The sequence below is a fragment of the Rattus norvegicus genome, chromosome 6 (genome assembly GCF_036323735.1).
Source record: "Rattus norvegicus strain BN/NHsdMcwi chromosome 6, GRCr8, whole genome shotgun sequence".
Classification (NCBI taxonomy): domain Eukaryota; kingdom Metazoa; phylum Chordata; class Mammalia; order Rodentia; family Muridae; genus Rattus; species Rattus norvegicus.
The window spans coordinates 31011120-31035133 of NC_086024.1; the positions used below are offsets into that span (position 1 = coordinate 31011120).

At 52.8% G+C, this 24014-nt stretch overlaps 1 protein-coding gene across 2 annotated transcripts; it reads right to left on the reverse strand.

Annotated features, from left to right (window-relative positions):
• Positions 1–971: 971 nt before the first annotated feature.
• Cad (carbamoyl-phosphate synthetase 2, aspartate transcarbamylase, and dihydroorotase) lies at positions 972–23979 on the reverse strand. Of its 2 annotated transcripts, XM_063261542.1 has the most exons (45): positions 23661–23979; positions 23317–23456; positions 20529–20658; positions 19868–20010; positions 19565–19706; positions 19056–19227; positions 18698–18883; positions 18482–18594; positions 18070–18215; positions 17708–17839; positions 17338–17571; positions 17010–17231; positions 16708–16896; positions 16330–16454; positions 16062–16192; positions 12297–12409; positions 11874–12118; positions 11427–11673; positions 10844–10942; positions 10471–10695; positions 10197–10379; positions 9808–10026; positions 9371–9538; positions 8543–8725; positions 8341–8445; positions 7350–7589; positions 7047–7128; positions 6692–6858; positions 6403–6567; positions 6135–6266; positions 5711–5912; positions 5225–5415; positions 4994–5134; positions 4733–4834; positions 4231–4327; positions 3863–3913; positions 3531–3575; positions 3262–3431; positions 3097–3171; positions 2466–2678; positions 2201–2326; positions 1927–2082; positions 1736–1837; positions 1458–1552; positions 973–1347 (listed from the first exon to the last, which is right to left on the reverse strand). In XM_063261542.1, the coding sequence occupies exons 1-45, from the start codon at positions 23977–23979 to the stop codon at positions 1245–1247; spliced, it is 6966 nt and encodes a 2321-aa protein (XP_063117612.1). In that variant the 3' UTR covers positions 973–1244. The 2 variants fall into 2 exon arrangements, with proteins under 2 accessions (NP_001099180.2, XP_063117612.1); NM_001105710.2 differs by lacking the exon at positions 3863–3913 and having other exon boundaries at positions 972–1347; positions 23661–23917.
• Between the last annotated feature and the right edge of the window lie 35 nt (positions 23980–24014).

The following is a 24014-nucleotide window of genomic DNA, read 5'->3' on the forward strand; positions in this document are numbered from 1 at the left end:
TGTACGGTAGGCTGTAGTGTACCTGCGGTAGTGAATCTTTCACCCAGCCCTGCCCACCAGGCCTTTCTGAGTCAGCTACTTGCTCTGTGTAGCCAGTCTCTCCTGGTTTTGGATGTCCTTAAAGCCAGAAATGTTCCTTCCTAATAGAAAGATGGGTTTGAAGTCAAGCATCGGTCTGACAGGCTACCTACCAACTTCTCTGGACCAGTTTGCACATCTGAAAAAGTGGCCCAAGGGCCGTTGGGATGAGAGGAATATATTGAAGTTTGTTTGCATTGCTCTGAAGAGGGAGAGTCTCCTCCCACTGCTGCAAGGGGCTAACTGCTCCTAGGGAAGACATTTGCTTTCTTGAATGGTGTCTGAGCAGCTTGGACCATCGGGTACAGATGTCAGGCAGGTATTTAAACCACTGGATGCCTTTCTTATAACCTAAAACTGGAAATCCTCTAAGGACTTGGAAGGGTGAAGGAGGGAGGCTGCAAACTGTGGACGGCTTGAGTCGTAAGGCATCCCAGACACACCTGCGAGATACAGCAAGCGTTTGCCTAAGCAGCGGCCCCCAGGGGTCTTAAGATCCTACACTGATGGCAGCTGGAGAACACCAGGATACGGGTCTGAGGATGTGATGGCCACCCAGGGCATTGAAGGACACAGCTAATCAGCAAGTTAGACTTGCTGGAGGCCTAAAGTCTCAGCCACGCCCACCCAGCGCACGGCCTCCCTTTCACCAGGACCTGGGTGTTCTATAGAGAAGGCCAAGCCCCACTGCTCAGGACATGGACTGCCGCTTAACTCAGAGTAGGCTGGACATAGGCCAGAGTCTCTAGGAGAGCTTTGATGTTAGAAAAACACATAAATCAAAGAGCACCGAGTGTCAGCTGGAACGCTACAGAGCCCGGGGGGAGTGGGGGAAGGTGTCTGTCCCTACCAGAGGCATCCTCTGCTAGCCCATGGTACTCACGACGAACCAGGAACTGCTTGGCTGTTTTATTACAGTCAGTACAAAAGTAACTGTACAGATCTGAGGTGTAAGAACGGAGATGAGGCAGAGGGGCTCCCAGGATCTGAGACTGTACCCCAAAGTCAGAAAGTTCCCTAGTCTGGAGCCTAGAGCAAGGTCCCAGTTTGTACATATGTGCTTGGGCTGCCTGTATGCTCCAGGATGTCTGCTAAGCGTGCTGCCCCCGTGGGGGGCATCGGGGTTGCCTGCCTGGGCCTGAAGAGACGAGAGAGAAGGCTGGGTCCTAAAAACGGCCTAGCACGGTGGCAAGCAGAGCCATGCGGATGTACATGCCGTTCTCAGCTTGGCGGAAATAGGCTGCTCTGGGGTCCGAGTCCACCTCCACGCTGTCAGAGAAGCAAAAGTGTTACCACCCAGCTCCTGGAGAGCGGGTTCAGGGGACCCCCCCCCAACCCCGCCAGCCCAAGGGTCTCCTAGGACAGAGAGGCCATGTCACCTTATCTCATTGACACGAGGCATTGGGTGCATCACCACCATCTTTTTCTTGGCCCGGGTCATGATGTGAGGAGTGAGGATGAACTGACCAAAGCACTGTCAAGGTAGGTAGGGACTCCATTAGAGGCTCAGGACAGAGATAGCCACAGAGAACACAACACAGGCTGGCAACCTTGGACCTGGAGCTTACAGCTCGGTTCTAGCCTGTGCCCCTTCCCACTCTCTCACATGGGTGCCCAGTGGCCCGCCCCAGGCTTCTGCCTCAGGCCTTGTACTCACAGCTTCATATTCCTGGGAAGAGCCAAATCGTTCTTTCTGGATCCGAGTCATGTAGAGCACGTCAGTGTCTGGCAGCGCCTCCTCGATGCTCTCGAACTCCTCCTGGGGAGGGAGCCGGGTGAATGCTGTGCAGAGCTCTCAACCACCCAATCCTTGGCCCTTTGGTGTGGGCTGAGCCACCAGGATCTCACCTGCTTGGTGCCTCGGGAGGCCACAAAGTCCCACACGCTGGATGGCATGCGCAGGCTGGGAGGTGCCACGTAGCGTAGGCTCACACGGTACTGGGTGAGCAGGCAGGCCAGGGAGTGCACTGTGCGTCCATGCTTCAGGTCGCCTACCATAGTGATCTAAAGGAGGCAGCCAGTCACCAGGGGGGCTCAGAACACACATCTGTCCTGCCATTTCAAAGTCACCAGCCTCAGGACTGCCAGTGCCTAGGCCTCCTGGAGTGCTCCCCGCCCTCACCGTCATGCCATTGACAGTCCCAAGCTCTTCTCGAATGGTGAAGATGTCCAGCAGGGCCTGAGTGGGGTGCTCCCCAACTCCATCTCCAGCATTGATCACTGGTCTTCGACAGTGCTTGGCCGCCAGCTGTGAAGACAGGAGACAGCAGGAGAACCCTGCCTTCTGCAGCTTGGAAGGCTCTCCCTGCCCCCACTCTGAACCTCCTGAGTCCCTTCACCCATCCAGCCCAGCCCAGCTGAGGTACTGAGGTACAGGCTGGCCTCACCTCCACAGCTCCAGGCTGAGGGTGACGGAGTACAACAACATCAGCATAGCAACTCATGGTCTGCACCGAGTCGGCGAGGGATTCGCCCTTCTGGACGGAGGACGTGGCTTCAGAGAAGCTGAGAACGGCACCCCCGAGCCGGGCCATGGCTGCTGCGAAGGAGCTACTGGTGCGGGTGCTCACCTCGTAGAACATAGAGGCCATGACCTTCCCCTGGGGAAAGGACAAGTAGAAGGGGTATGTGCACGTGTGCCTTGGGAGTGCACACAGGGCAGCACTCACTCGCCTCCAACTTACACCAGAACCTCCTCTGACCTGTCACTGCCCGACATTTCCACACTACTGTGACTCAGAGCTCAAAGCCACGACTGTGTATGACCCCAGAGAGCAAATGTCAACGGCTCTCTCCTGTGACTAATGTGTATCAGATGACCCCATGTGCAGGGTCATTGCTAGAAGGAAGCCGAGGATGCTGGTCCAGAGGAAAGGGCCTTCCAGAGCAGAGACCTGCTGACAGTGCAGTCTGCATACATACGAAGGGACCAGATGGCAGCACACACCCGCTGCCCACTGTGCAGCCCTCCCGACAGGGGTTGCGGGGAAGGCAAAGGTTGGTACCCACAGCCCTGACCTTTAGGATGTCGAGGCTCCGTTCTTTCTGCACCATCATCCGTAGTGTGTGCGCCACGTTGAACAGATGAGACATCTATGAAGGACCTCAAGTCAGTCTCACAGGTCCCGACACACACACCACACCCCCAGGCTCTGGCGTCACCACCCTGGGTACCCTAGGTACCTGATCCTTAGTGAACTGCTTGACAGACAGGATGTGTTGGCCCACTAGGGAGTGCAGTAAAGGTGACATCTGGGGGTGCAGCAGGCCAGAAGATCCTAGATTCTGTGGTGATGCCTGTCTAGGTACTGGTGGTACAGGGTAGCAGGGGCCATCAGGGGTTCCTATCAGCTCTACAGTGGGGTGGTACAGAAGAGGCTGGTCAGAAGGTTCCCCTGCTTGGATCAGACTACAGAGGCCCCCTAGGTAAATATGCATCAGCGTGGGCTCACCTGATTCTGCTACCTTCCTGGGTGGCTTCTCTTTGGGTTCCTCAGCTGCAAATGACAACAGGACAGAGGTCACCTGGTGGCTATGGTGTGGCAAGCCCAAATGACAATGACCTCTGCTCCCAGTGCTTGTGTTAAAGCCACCTCAAGTCACAGGTGCTACAGCAGGTTAGGGGAGGCAGGAAGGATGCAGCAGCTATGGGGAGGGCCCAGGATTCCCTGTGGTGCCGTGCTGTATGAGCCAGAGTGTGCCCTCCCAGGGCCTTCCCAGCTGGCATAAAGGATCTGAGGCAGAGGAATGGCCAAGTTCACACCAACCAGCAAGCGGGATTTACCCCATGCTCGGCTGCCCCATGAGATCCCAGCTCCTGGGCGGAGGTACATAGCTGCCCACAACAGAAAAAGGCCTGTGAGAAGACGCTATGGGATGCCTACTTCCTACTGAAGTAGCTACTTTAGTCAAAGTAGGGTACAATGGATCAGACTAGGAGCAAGGGCAGGAGAGTAGCAGGAAAGGGGACAATGGAGTCTTGAGAAGAGCCCTGAATCAGTTACTGGGTAACTGGGCCCCCAACCCTGGCCCGTTATGGACACTGTGGAACAGATTCCACTCCTCCTTAAGTCAGGCTAAGTGGAACGTATCTATCCCTACACAGGGCAGTAGGAAAGAGCCTACGTTCTGGGCCATAGGGACATCCCTTACCTGGCAGCCCTGGGTCAGAGGCCCGGTGGATTCGAGGTGGCAGGTGGAATCGGCCATCAGGAAGGCCTGGGATGACTCGGCGTGGTCTCTCAGGTGTCTGCAATGGAGATGACCCAGCATGTTGAGAAGTTACTGACCCGTTGGTTACACACAGCCCCTCAGGAAAAGCCAGTGGCTCCTTGTATACAGAGTTCACCCCACCCCACCTCTGCACTGTTGCAGCCTCCCAACATGCTGGCAACGGCTGGCAGACAGACTGGCCCGTTGGAGGTATGTGCAATCTAGCAACAAGGCCTAGGCACACACATTAACACCAGGCTTGATCCTTAGAGCTGGCTTCCTACACTGAAAACCAGGCTCCCTTGGCAGTAGACAGGGAGGCAGGTAGTGTGATTTCAACTATCAAGTGCGGTACTTTCCACCAATGAAACTGCTGCTAGCCCAGCCCTAGGGCACGCCCCTCAGCTGGCGGCCAGACCCAGCCCAGGGACAGGGTAGTTACCGTGGTTATTTCAGTGGTAGTAGGAGTTGGAGGAGGAGGCTGAGGAACAGCCCCCTGAGGCCACTTCCGTACATCTTGTCCATAGCCCGGGGGTACCAGCACCTGCACATGAAGGCCAAGAACAGAAGGGAGCAGGGAGTTCACATTGACTCTTAGAGAAGCAGACACGAGCAAGAAAATGTCACCTGGGACACGGGGCAGAACGTCTGTACTGGGCAGGAAGAGGTCACTTCTGAGACCAACTGGGGACCACACACATACCTGTCCATCAATATAGGCGACCTCCCCTCTCAAGACCACACGGCGCACGGTGCCCTTCACCTTCTGACCTTCAAATGGGGTCCAGTGGGCTTTAGAGAAGGGCATGTGGCTGGGGACCGTCCACTCATGCTCCAGATCCACCTGTCCGAAGGGTCAAGGGTAAGGTCACACAGGGTAAGGCCCAGCTGTGGGGGTGGAACTCTCCCCAGCTCCAGGCCCTCAACCCCTCACCTCTACATAGGTGTCCTCCTGGAGAGGCAGGTGGAAGATCCGCCGAGGGTTGTGGTGCAATCGCTGTAGCAGGTCATCCAGACTGAGGCGGCCTTCACTCACAGCTGTCAGTAGCAGCGGCAACATGGTCTCTAGTCCTGGAAAGCCTGGTGGAGGCTTAGGCCCACACTTCTCTTCCAAGGTATGGGGAGCTGTGAGAAAAACAGCTATCACTCTGGGAGGCAGGCTCCGCCACCTTGTCCTAAGACTTCACTTGTAGCAATGCCATGGTCCTGACCACCAATGCCCGTGGCCATGTTGTCCCGGCTGCCCTCTGGGGCTCGGCCCCCACACACATAGCCTCTCATTTCCTTCTTCTGACCAGTGTTTGTCAATTCCTGTGCTTAAGGACCCTGGAGTCCAGGCCTTGCTACCGCTTTCGTCCTAGAGCTGCCCCACAGCTTGAGGTGGGGCACAAGCATGCTGAGGCAGGAGATCCGTGCTCACCGTGGTCTGAGGCAAAACAGTCGATGACCGCCATATTCTCCCACAGGGCTTCCATATCCTCTCGGGAACCCAGCTCAGGGCGGACCTCTCCCTTCCCAGGTCCCAGGCGCTCCAAGTCTTCCCGGTTTAGGAACAGGTGGTGAGGTGCGACCTCACACGTCACTGGCAGCCCCTGTGCCTTTGCAGTTTTAATCAGCAGGATCTGGGGAGAGAGGAGGACAGTCCATATGAGGCCTCTGACATGGCAGGCCCTGTCCTTCCCAGTCTCTGTGCTTGGCATTCTTCCTCAGAACAGCGAGGGCCAAATGTGCCAAGGGTACTGGCTTGGCCTCTCCCAACCACTTCCTGCCTCCAAGGACTTGTGGTGACCTTTGGTCTTTCTGGGAAAGTGACAGGGGTACCAGGATCTCTGATGCACTCTCACCTCTTCCTTCCGAGCCACATGACATATGTGCACTGAACGCCGTGTCAGCTGAGCCACCATGAGGACCGCAGCGACACTCTGCCGCTCTGCGTGGGCCACAATGGGGAGGTGGGAAGGCCAGGTTTCAAAATGCTGGAGATGGAAAGAATTGACGAGAGAAAATGATGGGCCTTTGATGGCTCTCAGAAACCCCTGAATCCTCTCTGCTGGCAGCTCATGTAGATGAGGCCTCAAGCCAAGAGGTAGCATGTGGCGATACACTGCCTACCTCCATCCACTGGGCCACACTGTCCAGCCGTAGCTCAGAGAAGGTCTCATTGAGGTAGAGCTTCAGGCCTGCTGCAGACCCAGCCACAGCACCCAGAGTCCCTGCATTTTCAGATGAGGCTCCGAGGAAGAGGGTAAAGTCACAGCGGGCGCCAGCCTCTGCCAGCTAGACAGGGTGCATACACATGAGGTAAGGCTTGCTGGCATCGCTGCCCACGTAAGCCAGCAGAGCCTGGGTCACAGGCTCGACAGAGGCAGAGTCCCAGCAGGCAGGGAATCGAGCGGCTCACCTTCTGGGCAAGCGCCAGAGCTGGGGCATCAATGATGGGGGGCCGGGTATTAGGCATAGCACAAACCATGGTGACGCCCCCAGCCAAGGCGGCAGCTGTGCCTGAGGCAAAGTCCTCTTTGTGAGTCCCACCTGGTTCCCGAAGGTGCACGTGGACATCAATCAATCCTAGGAGGAGGTGGGGGTGAGATCAGTGTTGGAGTGGGAGAAAACTCACAGCCACTGATACAAGTTCCCAATGGAGAGCACAGTGGACAGAGGAGCTCACACCAGGAGAGTCTTGGGCCATCCACAGTCTGTAAAATCCAAGGAAGACAGTCCTGCGGCCGTATTTACCACCCGAAAGCCTCACTCACCAGGCAGGCGCACTAGCTTCTGGGAGGTCATGCAGTCAACGTGGACTTTCAAAGGAGGGGCTGGCCCGATCTGGCCTAGGGCCTGCAAGGGGAAAGCAAATCAGGACAGATTTAAGGGAAGGTAAGTTAGGACCCATTTCTCCATCACCCACACTCTCTTCTCCATCCACCTCACTGCCTCTGGAGCCACAAAGCTTTACCATGAACATGGCCTTTTCACAACGCCATCTCCCAATCCCCAGAACATGCTTTCTCTTCCCCCTATCACGGCACCTGTCACTCTAGAACCCAGGGCTGTGTTACCTCCACGAAGAGTTTGGTGCACTTGATATCAATGATGAGAGGCACGGAGAAATCCGCGGCCAGACGCCGGGTGCGGTAGCCCTTGGTAACGAAGGAGGAAAGACGCCGACCCCCAGCCCCGCGCATCGACAGGTTAATCACCAGCTCAAAGTGATTCTCGGCCAGCTGATCCAAGATGCTCCGTTGTGGTGGGCACTCACCATCCACAGCCTCTTCAAAGTGCCAGTCCACAGCTGTTACCTGCCAGCCCAGAACTAAGGTCAAGACCAACTTTACCCCATGTCAGTGCACTGGCTGGTTTGTGCACTTGACACAAGCTGGAGTTATCACAGAGAAAGGAGACTCCCTCGAGGAAATGCCTCCAAGAGGTCCAACTGTAAGGCATTTTCTCAATTAGTGATCAGAGAGGGGCCCATTGTGGCTATCCCTGGGCTGGTGGTCCTGGGTTCTACAAGAAACCAGAAAAGCAAGCTGAGCAAGCCAGGGGAAGCAAGCCAGTAAGCAGCATCCTCCATGGCCTCTGCATCAGCTCCTGCCTCTCCAAGGTACTACTGCCCTTTGCGAGACCCAGCCCTAACTTCCATTGGTGATGAACAGCAATGTGGAAGTGTAAGCTGAATAAACCCTTTCCTCCCCAACTTGCTTCTTGGTCATGATGTTTTGTGCAGGAATAGGAACCCTGACTCAGACAGTCGGGAAGGCTTATCTGAAAGGATCTAGCCGGAAAATGAGACTGATAGTCCATGGGCATGGGACAAGGTGCTGCCCGTTTGCCACCGGCAAGGTATGGTTCTCAACTGAAAAAGCCTTCATTCCTCCTGAGTGAATGGAGTTACGGTCGCCAACAGCACTGTGGACTCACACACATGTATAAGAACTTTAACAGTGCAGAAGAGCCTTTGAGAAACACACCCTACTTGTTCTACCCTGGGGCAAAGGGAAAGGAGAGACTCCTTTGGGGCCTGCAGGAGACAGCGGCCCCACTAGATACCTTGACGCCGTGCTCGGTGTAGAAGTCGGCAGTTCCCAAGCTGGCATACAGACTGTAGCCCAGGCTCTCCAGCAACCGCACAGTTGGGAGCAGCTCACTTTTATTCTAAAACCAAGCAGAGAGAGCAAGTGAGTCTTAGCCTAGACAGCCAAAGCCATGTGCTGTGTGTGTGACTTCCCACCTTCCCGGGTGGCCCAGGTACCTTGTAGCTGCCAATGGTCAGCAGGATGTTCTTCTTTGGGATCTTAAAGCCAGTGCTGAGCATGGCTTTGAGGTAGGCTTCACAACGGCTCTCTCCGAAGCCAGCCACCTCTCCAGTACTGGTCATCTCCACACCCAGGACCACGTCAGCACCGGCCAAGCGTGAGAAGGAGAACTGAGGTACCTGGGGGAGCAGTGGGACAGAAGAGTCAGGAGATATAGCAGAAAAGGGGGCCTGTCCCCATCACGCCCACACAGAAGGGCTGGCCCTCCAGCTTCCACATGGCCTCCACTCTGCCTGTTTTCTGGCCCTGGCCCCAGCCCCAAGGAGCTCTGTAAATCCAACAGCCTTACCATTCTTGCGACTCAGTTCCATTACCACCCTGTCTTCCAAAACACACTCTTGGAAACAACAGCGCCCATGTCTAAACTCCTCGTACATTTGGTTATAACTCGGTTATGTAGGTGTATGTATCACAGACTGTTCCGTAGCAAGCTATTTTTGAACCAAACTCCTTTTGCCTCCTACAGGGTAAACTCTTAAGGGATGATGACCACCGTATCATCCTATGGTTGGGCAATAATGTCTTGTGTGGGTGAGAGTTCATCTGTTCATTGAGATCTCTTCCCTTAGCTCAGCAGCAGAGTGTTCGCCTCGCACGCCAGAGCCCCTGGGTTCGAGTCTCCAGTAGCTCAAAAAGTATAAATTAATTAAATAAAGCAGCCAGGTGTCCCACATTTCACAGAACCATCTAGGTTTTGACCTGAGCTTGTTATAGCAATTAGGGGATCTATAAACCAGGCTCAAGGGCCCCATCCCCCAATTTACCTTTACTCCCACGACTCCAGAGCCAGTCATGAGCCCCACGGACTCTACTTTCTCCCCCATGATGATCCTTGTGGCCAAGGCTACGAGGTCGACACCAAGTGTCTTGGACACGAACGGGAAGGAGCGCGACACCCGCACGTTACATTCAATGACCTTCAGCTGGTCGTCCTAGGGGAAGGGATTTGGGGTTAAGCCTCGTGACGTCCAGGTGTGCTGACATCGCTCTACTGACCTGGGCTCCGAGCCTCTCCCGATCGAGTAACCAGCTGAATGACTGTACTGGCCCGACACTGCAGTGGGCTCTAGAAATGACCCTTTCCCCAGCTTTGCTGCCTACATGGGTGAGGGTAAGAGACAGCGCAGGGCTTCGCAGCAGTGGGGCCAGCAGAGAACATGGAGGAACTGTAGGCTTCCACCCCTTCCTATCAACCTATTACCTTGGCAATGAGCTGCAGATTGAAGGGCCCCGTGACCTGTAGCTCCTGGCCCACAGCATGCACAATGGCTTTGATCCGCTCCAGAGTTTTGGGGGTGATGTCTTGTGGGGGGGTCACCAGCGTGGCATCCCCTGAATGCACACCTGCATTCTCCACGTGCTCAGAGATGGCAATAGCCGACACGATGCCGTCACAGGCCACAGCATCTACATCAATCTCCTGGAGGCAGACACAGGCAGCGGGATGGTAGGACAGGGTCATTTTCTCCTCCTCCCCTAAGAAGCTCCCTCTGTGAGACAGAGTCGTCAAATACATCCTTCCTGGCCCACTGTGCCCACAACCCAGCGAGTGCACAGCCTCCTCTGGGGCTCCTGGTTGGGGACCCTCACCTTTGCCTCCTGAATGAATTTGGAGATGACCACAGGGTGCTCCTTAGAGACAGCAGCTGCACTGCTCAGGAAGCGCTCCAGGTCCCCATCAGTGTAGGCCACGTTCATAGCAGCACCACTCAGCACATAGGAGGGACGCACTACGCAGGGGTACCCAACGGTCTGGCAGAACTGGCGAGCGGACTGTGGGAACAGGAAGTCCAGTGGGGCCGGTCACATTCACTCAGAGACAACATCCAGCCCCAACCCGGCTTCCTGCCAGACCCCAGCCTACCTCGAGGTCACTGAGCTCTCGCCACTGAGGCTGGCTGATACCAATGGTATCTAGGAGCCGGGAGAACTTGAACCGGTTCTCGGCTGAGTCGATGGCTTCGGGGGAGGTGCCCAGCACTCGGCACTGCTGCCGATGCAAAGCCATAGCCATGTTGTTGGGCAGCTGCCCGCCCATGGACAGAATCACACCTTCGGGGTTTTCTAACTCATAGATGTCCATCACCACCTGTAGTACAGGAGAGGAACAACCAAAGGGTTCAAGGAAGCCATCTGGATCAGTGCTTCCCTCAGCCCCCATCCCCACCAAGTACCAAGGAATCTTGGGCTGCCCGGCCTATCCCACTCATTCCCTAAGTAGCCCTTATCCCTCTCACCTCAAAAGAGATCTCATCAAAGTAGAGTCGGTCACACATATCATAGTCGGTGCTGACTGTCTCTGGGTTGTAGTTCACCATGATGGTCTTATAACCCATCTGCCATAGGGGGTGGAATACATTAGGGATTTAGAAGAAGCACACAGGGGCTAGAGAGATGGCTCGGTGGCTAAGAGCACTGACTGCTCTTCCAGAGGTCCTGAGTTCAATTCCCAGCAACCACATGGTGACTCATAACCATCTGTAATGGGATCTGATGCCCTCTTCTGGCAGGCAGGAGTACATGCAGATAGAACACTCAAGAGGAAGCACATGGAGTAGCTAAGCCAAAGCCCACACTACAGCCTGCCTGTTTCCAGCGAAGCAGCTAGACACAGGTAGACAACATGTTAGGGATGAGATTCAGGCAGAGAGAGGTAGCAAGATACCTTAAGGAAGGTTCCTAACCCAAAACCCACAACAGAAGGTTGTTTTTCTTATAGGATGTATATTCCTAGTGAACTGGAAGATCTAGGATCTCGAGTGGGAGGACAGGCAGCCACTACAGAAAGCAGGAAAACTAGGAGAGAAGAGGGCCTCTGACCTTCCGGAGCTGCTGGATGCAGCCCACAGCACACCAATCAAACTCAACGCTGGAGCCGATCCGGTAGACGCCAGAGCCAAGGACCAGGACGTGAGGTGTCCGAAAGTCGAGGTCATGGGTGTTGCCCCAGTATGTCAGGTACAGGTAATTTGTCTGGGCTGGCCACTCAGCTGCAACTGTGTCGATCTGCTTCACTGCTGGGCAGATCCCCAGTTCCTGACGCAGCTTCCGAACAACCAGCTCTGTGCTAAAGGAAGAGAAGAGACAGACTGGCCTGGGAACAGAGTACAGACTGACTGACAAGCAAGTGCTCAGCAGGGTTAGCAAGGAAACATCCTATGGGCAGTGAAGATTAAGAACATCCAAGGTTCCCCTCCAGTGGCCTTCCTGAGGCAAAAGTTCCCTCCCCACACATGTAGGTCCGAGGCCCTCACCACCATCTCTGACCTCAGGACTGCAAGAGCAATTTGCTTGTCTGAGAAGCCGAGGCACTTGGCCTGGTGCAGCAGGTCTTGGGGTAAGGGCCGTCCACGGTGTTGTTCCAGCAACTTGGCGTGGGTCACAATGCGCTTCATCCGGTGCAGGAACCAGCAGTCGATGCGGGTGAGCTCGTAGAGGCGCTCCACAGAGTAGCCAGCCCACAGAGCAGCAGCCACCACAAAGATCCGCTTATCCGTCGGCGTCTCCAGCTCCTGGGGAAGAGCGCACGCAGATGGGCGGATGCAGGGCAGTGCAGGGGTGGAAAAAATACATCCAGGGAAGGGAAGTGAGGGACAGCAAATCAGGTGAACACTGCTGCCATCGCTGTCAACAAGCTCGAGCTGAGAGAGCTCCAGCCCAGCGGTGGCGTAGGAGAGGAGAGCTGCTTACCACGTCGCTGACTGGCTTCACTGTATGGTCGAAGCCTACACAGTTCTCGTCTACCATGCGCAGGGCCTTTTGGAAGGCCTCCTCAAAGGAACGCCCGATGCCCATGACTTCACCTGGAGGAACAGGACGGAGGAAGGGCTGAGAGCGGAGGGGCGGATAGATGCGGGGATAACCAACACACTCAAGGGTTTCACTCTGATCTTCGGTAGGTTCGCAAGGCTCATGGTGGTGGTGTCTTATGACGCCTCACCATTCAGAAACCTAAAACAGGCTGGGCATGGTGATGCAGGCCTTGCACCCCAGCGCTGGGGAGGCAGAGGTAGGCGGATTTCTGTTGAGTTTGAGGCCAATCTGGTCTACAAAACGAGCTATGATAGCTAGGGCTTGTTACAGAGAATTCCTGACTTGAAACCAAAGGAAGGGAGGAAGGAAGGAAGAAAGGGAGGGAGGGAGGGAGGGAAGGAGGGAGGGACAGAAAGGGAAGAAACCTAACTGCAATCTCTTTTCCTACCATCTCCACAGACAATCATGGCCCTTGGTGAGTGAGTATGGAGCCAGCATGTGTAAAATGCGCCTGTAGATACTGGGGCTGGTTAGTTAACAGCAGAAGCTCAACTGCTGCTGACTGTCCAGCTATCTGGCTGGCTTTATCACAATCATGATGGTACCATCTGGAATGTTTCATCCTAGAACATTAAAAAGTCTGGATGACGGGAAAACGATCCCACTCCTGATTAGCGTCCATCTGCACATCTCTCACATTCCCTCTCGTTCTCCCCTCAAGACAGGGTTTCTCTGTGGAGCCCTGGCTGTCCTGGAACTCACTCTGTAGACTCAGAGATCCACCTGCCTCTGCCTCACAAGCGCTGGGATTAAAGGCCTGAGCTGCCACCACCACCCAGCTGCCAACTGCGTTTAAAAAAAAAAAAAAAGATTTGAAGGCCAAATGGGTCGTGTGCACCTTTGGTCTCAGCACTCAAGAGGCAGAGGCAGGTGGATCTCTGTGGAGTTTGAAGCCAGCCTGGTCTACATAGCAAGTTCTAGGACAGCCAGTACTATGTAGAAAGACCCTGCCTCAAAGTGAATGAATGAATGAATGAATGAATGAATGAATGAATACAGACTTGAGGTGCTAAGGAGATAATGATATATTGCCTAGAACCTGAGTTCAAGCTCCAGACCCACACAAAAGATAGGTGCGGTGACACAGTTTATAATCTTAGAATCGGAGATGGTGACAAGCAGATCCTCAGGGCATTGGCCAGCCAGCCAGCCTATCCTGCCTTAGAACAGCTTCAGGCCAGGTCTTGAAAGAAAAGGGGAAGGGGAGAAAAGATAACAGTACCTGATACAGTCCTCTGGCCTTACATGCTCCCACACACCACACCTACCCACACCCAGACAAGGATGATGGTTTTTTTTCTTCCTGGACTCTCCCCTATATATGTTTTATAGACAACTGTGGTACACAAACCAGTTCTGTGTCCCCGCCCTCATTCGAAGCCCTTCCCCACAGGGCTGGACATCCTACAGCAATCCCTGGTTTACTGTAACTTAACTGCCGAATGCCTGAAGGGCATTTAGCTTTTAAGTGCTGGTGGCGGTGGTGAGGCTGTAGTATGTTGTTTTAGATGACTAGATTCCCAGAAGCCCAAGGCAATGGGGAAGAGTAAAAGTAGCCTTGGGAGGCACCCATCCCACCACAGAAGCACCTGTCCTAGACACAAAGTGTAAAGTGTAACTGGCTTCCTAAGTGGGAAACATGAGTTTTGCTAACCATAGCTGAGTGTGGTGACTCATGCCTGTCACCTTAGCATCTGTGAGGCAGAGGCAGGACGCTAGAACCATAAGTTGTAGGCCAGACTATTCCATACATAGCAAGTTCCAGGCTAGCTACAGCATATAGTGACATCTTGTCTAGGGGGAAGAAAACTCAAGAGCCTGAAGCAGGAAAAGTAAGAGTTTGGGGACAGTGTGTGGGCTACATAGTGCAGACCAGGCCAACCTCATCTATAAAGTGGATAGATAACTGGATACACAGCGAGAGCCTGTCTCAAAGACAAAATCAAAAATCACAAAGTTATAAACGTTAGCATGGAGAAGATGGCATTTCTAGAAGACTGGGAGGAGTGAGACATTTCAAAGTCTCAGCTGGGAATCAATCAACCTTTGATTATTCTGTCTCTCATCCGCTTATTTTAGCCACAATTTGATTATGGCTCCGCTCCCATGTTTATTATAATTTTCATAACAGAAACTCATCTCCAGAAGGAACATCTTGGCAGTCTTGGAGGACTTCTAAAAACTCTGAAACAATGTCTGAGCTCAGACTCACTTGTTTAAAAGCCACTTGTGCTCTAAATGGAGACCTGGAGCATGGTGACATGCTTATCCAAATCAGCTGGTGGCACCTGACCTGGTTAGTGCCTGCCTCTTAGCTGAGGCCACCACAGAGACACTGTGCGCACATCAGCTGGGATTCCAGCTTGCTTCACCACTGCCTGGCAGTGACCAGCACGCAGTATTCTAAATAGTCTGATGGGCTTCTTGTTTTGTTTTTGAAACAGTGTCTCACCCGTTATGGACGGTTTAGAACTTACTACACAGCCTAGACTGGCTTTGAATTCACTCCTCCAGTCTAAGCCTCCCAAGTGCTAAAGCTCTTTGTTAGGTTAACTGTTGCTATCTTGCTCCGATCTTAACTCTGTATTAAAACAAAATTCCATTGTAGATCCTGGAAGTTGTTGCCAGGAGGAGACAGGCTAAGAATGGAGCCTGCTTGGTGGTGACCCCAGTTCAGTTCCTGGAACTCACATAAAGGTAGGAAGAACGGACTCCCACAGCCACACCGTGGCCTGCACACTCCACCCTCACATATATTGTGCACACAAACAGCATACTAACAAATTTTAAGAATTAAGGATTTACAGGGAAGCATCAGTAACCCTTCCCCTGGAAATATTTAAACAGTGAATAAAATGTCACTGGAATTTATCATCCTAACGATGCGGATGCGGCTGGAAGTGAGACGGCAGCCAAGAGGATGAAGTGTCTCGAGGAAGATTAGAGACGTAGTGAATGATGGGTTCACAACCGGCGAGATCTGGCTTTTGCTTTGACCCCCTACTCTTCTGTGAGCCCTCAGCCAGGTCACTTTCCTCCTGTGGTCCCAAGAGAGATCAAATAATCTGATCCTAGGAACTATATTCCTTTACAGGTTGCTATGAATGTTCTTTTTCTTTTTTTTTTCGGAGCTGGGGACCGAACCCAGAGCAAGCGCTCTACCACTGAGCCAAATCCCCAACCCCAGGAACTATATTCCAACACAGGTTTCCAGATGACTTTGACCCCTGCTCCTAATTGAGGATAACTATCTAACTTGACAAGTACCTATTAACTGAGAAAGCTACCCCCCCCCGTCTCTTTGTCTCTGTCTCTCTCTCTGACACATACACACAGACACAGATACACACACACACACACACACACACACACACACACACACACACACACACACACCCTGCTTTTCAAGACAGCGTTTCTCTATGCAGCCTTGTCCACCCTGGAACTCGCTCAATAGACCAGGCTGGTCTCAAACTGACAGATCCACCTGCCTCTGTCTTCCGAGTGCTGGAATTGCAGGCATGAGCTGGCATGCAACACCATGCCCAGACTGATGATCTGTATTAAGGGCCGCGGCATCATGAAAGCTGAGAACCACTGCTCTCTTGGTTCTAGCAGGACCCACGGGAGTATGAAACTCACCAACACTCTTCATGCAGCTCCCAATCTTGGTACTGACACGCAGGAACTTGCTGAGGTCCCAGCGAGGAATCTTTACCACGCAGTAGTCCAGGCTGGGCTCAAAGGCTGCTGTTCCCCCCGTAACAGAGTTTCTGAGCATCAGTGAGTTGGGTGCCAAAAAGAGAGAAGAATATACAGGGTGAGCTTCCAGTCCCTCTCATAGGTTCTGTCTGATGAATAATTTCAATTTTCCCCTCCCCTTAACACCAGGACATCTCCCAAGTTATACCTGAGCTCTGGCAGGGGAATGCCCAATGCTAGCTTGGCTGCCACATAGGCTAGTGGATAGCCTGTGGCCTTACTGGCCAGGGCAGAGCTTCGGGAGAGCCTGGCATTTACTTCAATGATGTAATACTGCAAATGGGAGAACAGAAAGAATATGTCACTGATACCTGGCCTAGAAAAGAGCTCAAAGAGAAGAGGAAAAATGATTGGGTCCCTACTAGGGACGAAGAGAGAAAAGGCCCTCCCCAAGCTCCAACCCTAACCACAACAATCCTGGCTTCACTCTAGGTTAAGCAGGGCCAAGAAACCTCTCAACCTTGAGGCCCAAAGACCAAGCAAAGTATGAAGGCCACAGTGTCTGTCAGCCTCACAGCCTCCTCACCTGCTCAGACTCGGGGTTCAAGGCATACTGCACATTGCACTCCCCAACAATCCCCAGGTGCTGGGTGACCTTGATAGCTGTCCGCCGCAGAAGCTGGTACTCTCTGTCATTCAGTGTCTGGCTTGGAGCCACCACTATGGACTCCCCCGTATGGATGCCCAGTGGGTCTAAGTTCTCCATGTTACATACCTACAAATGGGGTCACGGAGGTCACCAACAAAGGGGGGTCAAAAGGCCCAGAAGAGGGACTCTGCTTTTCCAGAAGTTCAGGACACGCGGGCCTCCGGTGCCCCGGCACTCACCGTTACGCAGTTGCCATAGGCATCTCTCACCACCTCATATTCAATCTCCTTCCAGCCCTTCAGAGACTTGTCTATCAGCACCTGGCTGGTATGGGCAAAGGCTGGAGCCACAAGAGCTGAGAGTTCCTCTTTGGTGGAAGCAAAGCCAGAACCAAGACCACCCAGGGCAAAGGCTGCTCGCACCAGCACAGGGTAGCCTAGCCGCTCGGCAGCTGCCTGAGCCTGCGGTGAGCAGAAGACATGAACCAACAAGTCATTTCTGGACCCAAAAGAAGTAAGATTCAGAGGAAATGACATCATCGTACTTTTACTCAAACACCTAACAAACCTGTTCAAGAGAATTTGCAGCTTCACTGGGGGCAACGTGCTCTCCAATCTCAGCCATTCTGGCAGCAAAGGCTCGCCGGTCCTCAGTCAGTTCAATGGTCTCCACAGGTGTACCCAAGACCCGGACCCCATACCGAGCTAGTACCCCAGCTTTGGTCAGCTCCACACCGCAGTTCAGGGCTGTCTGACCCCCGAAAGTCAGTAATATACCATCTGGGCGTTCATTACGAATCACCTGAGGCAGGAGAGAGGAGCCGAAGGCATTAGGGGAAGAGTCGATCAAGCAGCTTAAGAGCCTAGAGTGACCAGCAAGCCCCCCTGCCCATCATGAGTCCCCCTCCTCAGGCTATCCTTATCTAAGTCGTACGTACCTGGGTTACGTAGTGAGGTGTTATGGGAAGGAAATAGACCTTGTCTGCCAGCCCCTGAGAAGTCTGCACTGTGGCAATGTTGGGGTTGATCAGTAATGTTTGGATGTTCTCCTCCTTTAGGGCTTTAATTGCCTAATAAAAGAAAAAAAGGCTGATCAGCCTCTTCTACAGAAGACAGAAGTTAGGCATTTCTTCACCTCCATGTACTCCCAGTCCTTAGTAAGTGATTTCTCTTCTTCCCGAACTCCACATCTATACACCGGCACACCCGATCCACATCCTCCCGGCAAATGGTGCTCATGCATTCCTCCTCCTCAAGACTCAACGGGTTGTGTATCCCGATGGGAGGCCACACGCCTTACCTGAGAGCCCGAGTAGTCAAATTCTCCAGCCTGGCCAATGGAGAGGCCCCCCGAGCCCAGGATCAGAACTTTTCGTGGTGGTGGGAGCCCAGAACCAGGAATGGGAAGCTCAGGGGGACAGAGGCGCTGAGCCAAACGTTCTCTTACTGTGGACGCAAAGTCATGGAGTGTCAGAGGGGGCGGAATTCCAGAGGCCATGCACATTAGACCCTTACTTTCAGGAAAGCACAGAGAAGGTGGGCACAGATCCCCTAACTCTGGAGTTCCTTTATACAGAAATGGCACAAATTGCCCACCGTCTGTTCTCTCTCTTCCCTCACAAATCTAACTTTTCCAAGTATGTCCCTCTTAGCCTAGACCTGGAGCTAGCCCTGTTCTTAGTTCTACACCCTGGCTCTATGACGGGGCTTACCTGTCCGGCCCTCGGCGTTCCCAGCTACAGTATCTCTCACGGTTTCTAGAAACACATCGAAGAGTAGCTCCATATCTGAAGGGCCAGCCCGGTGCTCGGGGTGAAACTGGACGCTATTGAAGAGATTGAAGGACATCTGCCAGTGGCCTCTGAGGGGACTGAGGGCCGCCACGCTCGCTGAGCCTTGCTTTCTCATCTTCACACCCCCCTGCTCACCTGAAGAAGGGCAGATTGTCGTGTACAATGCCTTCGTTGGAACAGTCATTGGCGTTGGTAAATAGAGGAGCCCAGCCTGCTGGCAGCGAATCCGCGTCCACGGCAAACCCGTGATTCTGGGAGGTCAGAAAGCAGCGCCCAGTACCCACCAGTAAACAGGGCTGGTTGTGGCCTCGGTTTCCGTATCTGGAGAATGGGGCAGAGTCACAACCCCTCTCGCCAACCTCTCCCCCACTACCTGAAACTCAGCTCTTTTAGATCTCATCGCTCCTGACAGAGTGATTGTTTCCACACCAATAAACCCCCAGCCCTGAAGACACTGCTAAGCGTGGGCTCCGTCTACTCCCACAAGCCCCACCTCATCTTGTAAGTTTTGGCCCCAATGGCTAAAGCCAATAGCTGGTGTCCAAGGCAGATTCCAAACACAGGTCGGGGATTAGGCTCAGATAAGACTCGATTCAGTGTGGACACCACACCAGGATAGGAGGCAGGATCACCAGGTCCATTACTTAGGAAGAGACCGTCATATTCTGGAATGAGCAGAAAAGGTTGACACCCAAGGGTTGAGGAGATGCTCAGCAGAAAAAAAGCACATGTGAAGCCTGGTGGGCGGAGTTCATCCCAGACCCAGGGCGGGAGCCACCCAACTCCTTAAAGCTACTGTGCTATGGTACACACTTGCACCCACTACTACAGTAATCAAACTTGTCAAATAAAGCACACATCCATCCCGGACCACAGACATGGAATTCCTGGTCCCCGGTCCCGAAACCCCTCCTGATTTTTATCAGTTGTTCTGAGGGATAAAACCCAAGTTTCTTCCGCTCAAACCCACGCCACTTATCTGCACAGGTCCCAGATACTCACTCCGACTGTCTAATTCATGGTTCCAGGGTACCACGGTAACCTCAGCCCCAAGCTGGCAGAGACATCGGATCTGATTGTACTTGAGGCCACAGTCTACAGCAAAGATCCGAGGGGCACCCCCCGCATTGAATACCCGTGGGGTCTGAGGAGCAAAGAGCAACAGTGGGCAGCTGTGATCAGCAAAGGTAACACATGCCCACACCGAACCCCATCTTTGAAGTCCTTGAGTTTGCCCCATTTGTGGCCAGAAAAGTAACTACTTGTCTTCTGCGGGCAAACATGTCCTGTTCTCTTCCTCGGTACCTTAATAGAGACCTCTGGTGCCAGGGGCCTGGCATTGGGGTCCACAAATGGCAGGGCTGAAGGCTCTGTCCCTTTCTGGACCAGCTTCCCCAAAAGAGACCCTTGTTCCCGCAACTTCTTAGTCAGCTCCCGAGTGTCCACTCCTGTCAAAACAGCGCAGCCTCAGATGATGGTCCCAAACTCAGTCAACAGTGAGGGTAGATGTCCAGGTAGATGCCTCCTGCTCAGCCCTAAGTCAGACACAACTGTTCTACCAGCATCGAGATTCTGGGCCTGATGAACAGGCATTGCCATGAAGTGATCTTGCCCTAACTATCACACTCAAATTTGAACCACGATCTACACAGACCTAATTATTGAAAATACCTTCTAGAAGAAAACAAACATGTTCAACAATACTACAGGAATAGGAACAAGAGCTGGGCAAGGTGGTGGACATCTGTAGCCCAGGCACCAGGGAAGCAGCAGATCATCTGTGGCTACACAGTGAATATGAGGCAAGCCTGGGCTACATGGGACCCAGTCTTGAAATTCCCCCCACCCAAAAAGAGCATACTACACAATTCTCTTAAGGAAAATTGACAGACCCAGAAACCTTCCCGTGTCTCTCCGTCTAGGAACCCCGTCCTTTACTCAGATGCCCCAGTACTTGCTCTTGTACCTTGCAGGCCGGGGATGCCATGCTGTTGCAGCCACTCATGCAGGGTGCAGGTGGCACTCCAGTGGCTGGGCGTGGGACAGCATTCCCCAACCACCAGACCTGCCACATGGATCTCCGAGGATTCAAACCACTACGGAAGGAAAGAGATTGTGAGGAGTGAGCTCAGAGACAGCAGCACGTTCTCAAAGGCACGTCCCTCTACTGTCTGGCCACACACGACAAAATACCAAACACTCCCTGCTTGCAGACAGTCCCATACGAAACACTGAACATGGGCCCGGCGTGTCTAAGAGAACAGAAAATGACGCTTTCCCTTGTCCCAAATCGAGCTCACAAACCCTCTCTCTGAACACCCCACCGAAACATCCACTACAAGTTAGCTTGCTTTGGAGAAAGAACCTCTCCCACTTCAATGCTATTTACAACGTGTCTTGACTATGATCTTGCACGTGGCACAGACTGAATCCTCAAGCATTTACTGAGTGCTCACTAGGTGCAGGCCTTGTAACAGACGTCAGAAAAGACAGTGAGCAAAGGTAAGGGGTGCCTTGTCTTCACAGTGTGAACTTCCATCTCAGGGAGCCAGAAACTAACAAGGCAAGACAAACAAACATGGTAATAGTTATATAGGTGTGATAAAGACACAGTAATAAGATATTCGCACAGAACATTAAAATAAGTAAAGCCAGCAGGGCGTGGTGATGCTGTGCACCTTGAACTGGAACTCAGAGCTGAAGAGCAGCCTGGACTAGAGAAAGTTCTAGGACAGCCAGGACCACACTGAGAAACTGTCTTTAAAAAACAATATAGGGCTGGAGGGATAGCTCAGAGGTTAAGAGCACTGACTGCTCTTCCTGAGGTCCTGAGTTCAATTCCCAGCAACCACATGGTGGTTCACGACCATCTGTAATGGGATCTGATGCCCTCTTCTGGTGTGTCTGAAGACAGCTAGAGTGTAAAGTATACATAAAATAAATAAATAAAATCTTAAAAAAAAAAAAAACAACACAGTTCTAGGACAGCCAGGACTACACTGAAAAAATAACACATACATATGTGTACACACGTACACACACGTACACACGTACACACGCGCACACACACACACACACACACACACACACACACGGCCTGTAAACTTGAGGCCAGTATGGGCTACACACAGAGACCCTGGCCTAAAAAGAATTAAAAAAATGTCCATGTACCAGGGAAAGAAGCCGAGGCAGGAGGCTTCTGAGTGTGAAGGTCTACCAAAGTTGCAGCCTTGGGGATGTGCAGGGTGTTTTGGCTGGCCTGCCTTCCCCATGTGGAGTGAACCATGTACGTAAGTTCAGGCAAAGCAAATGCATTGGGCTGTAGGAGGCCTCGATCACCTGCTTCTATCAGGGGCCTCACTTTTGACAACTTACACATTAACCAAATTCATAAGATACTGCCTTATAGCCAGGAGATGGTGGTGTATGCTTTTAATCCCATGAGTTCAAAGCCAGCAAGGCCAGCCTGGTCTGTAGAATGAGCTACAGGTAGCCAAGGCTAGACAGAGAAACCCTGTCTTGGGGGAAAAAAAAAAAGATACTGCCTTGAAAACTAAAATGCAGGTATTCAAAGGTTTATGATGAGGATTCCTTTCTAGGATAACAATTAGTGTGCTCTCATCTAGCACTCAGGAGACAGAGGCAGGCGGATCTGAGTTTAAGGTCAGCCTCCATACTGAGTAAGTCAGAGGACAGCCAGGGATACACAAAGAAACTCTGTCTCAAAAAAACAAAAACAAAACAAAACAAAAAACCACTACCTGAACTTATGTCACAACTTGGGAGGCAAGGGCAGGTAGATCTGAGAGTTCTAGGCCACAAAGGTTACATAGTGAGACCTCTCTAAGCCTGGAATCAGGGTTTAAGCAAGTTTTGTGGAATTTTGATTCTACGCTATGGTGACTTCAATCTTAATGGCTGTGTTGATATTAGCACTTAACTCTCAGAGGCAATATAGTTTCCAGATTTCACTGAATAGGGGAGGGGGACCTCACTGTATGAGGAAATTTGAATTTATCTAGAGGTAAGCACTATTGAGGAGCAGAAAATGAAAAGAGGCCAAGTAAGGAGTCCAGATGGTGACCAATGTCACTCGCATGTAGAGAAACTGACAACGATTGGCCTTCTAAGGGGACCCTTCTAATTTCCAGTTTCTCACCAATTTAGAGCAGCCTAAACAGCCTTTTCTCAACCTGTGGGTCGCGACCCCTTTGGGGGGTTGACCCCTCTTTTACAGGGGTTGCCTAAGACCATCAGAAATATCAGGTGTTTGTTTACATTATAATTTACAACAGTACCAAATTTAGTTATGAAGTAGCAACAAAAATAATTTTCATATGGTTTAACACAGTGAGCACCGGGCTAGCCACTGTTATCAAAGGGTAGCAGAATTAGTAAGGTTAAGGACCTAAAGGATTGTTTACCCCTATGACTCTGCTACTTAAAAAAAAAAAAAATCCTTTGCTGGTCCTTACAAAATAACTAGAAATTGCACCCCTTGCAATTTTGAAAACTGCTCCCATAAACCCTTTGCCATTTTCCTTGGACCATGCTTCCCCTACACACAAGAGGTGGGTACTCCTGAAGTCTCTCCAGCTCTCTGCCTCTCAAGGTACCTAAAAACCCTGTAACCACGGTCGCCTTAGTATATATAGCTGCTATCTCCAGGATGTCTGGCAGAGTGTCAGTGTCGTCACGTCACCGTTAACTTCTGATCTGAGAAGGGATGTAGAGAAAACACTGGGTGTGACTACCTTGCTCAGGCCGAACTCGTCCTCTTCATCTGAGGGAATACCGTAGTTGCCGATGAGAGGGTACGTTAGCACTAGGATCTGAGCTTTGTAGGAAGGGTCAGTGAGGGCCTCCGGGTAGCCGACCATGCCGGTCTGAAACACTGAAAAAAGGCAGGGCTGAGTTCTGGCAAGGGCACCCATCGGAACACTGCCCCGAGCGCAGCAAATCCCGGAGGAGATGACTGCTTCGGTCGTGAGTGTTGAAAGGGAGCTGGGGCTGAAGGTATTGACTCAGGGAGGGGAGTGTGCAGGCGGGGTGGACAGGTTAAACAGAGTGGGTCGGCAGCCCGCCCGGGCTTGCTTACCCACTTCCCCAGCAGTCGACACAGCGGCCCCGAAGGGCCGGCCCTGCAGCACCGACCCGTCCTCCAACACCAGGGCCGCCATCGGGTCGGAGCTGAGGCAGGGCGAGCACCGAGACGCGGGAGGCGCGGCGAGCCCCACTGGAACCAAGCAAACACCGCGCGCCGGAGTTGGTCCACGTGGCTCGCTGCGCGGGGCGCTGGAGAGCAGGCGGGAGCGGCAAGCTGGAGCCCTAAGCGTAGTGAGCTGAAGCACGACTGCGACGGCGCAGGCAGCCGGCAGCGTGAGGGGCGGGACCATGCACGTAAGGGGCGGGACCATAGGGTAGTTCCACAGCAGCAACCTTGGAGACGTGA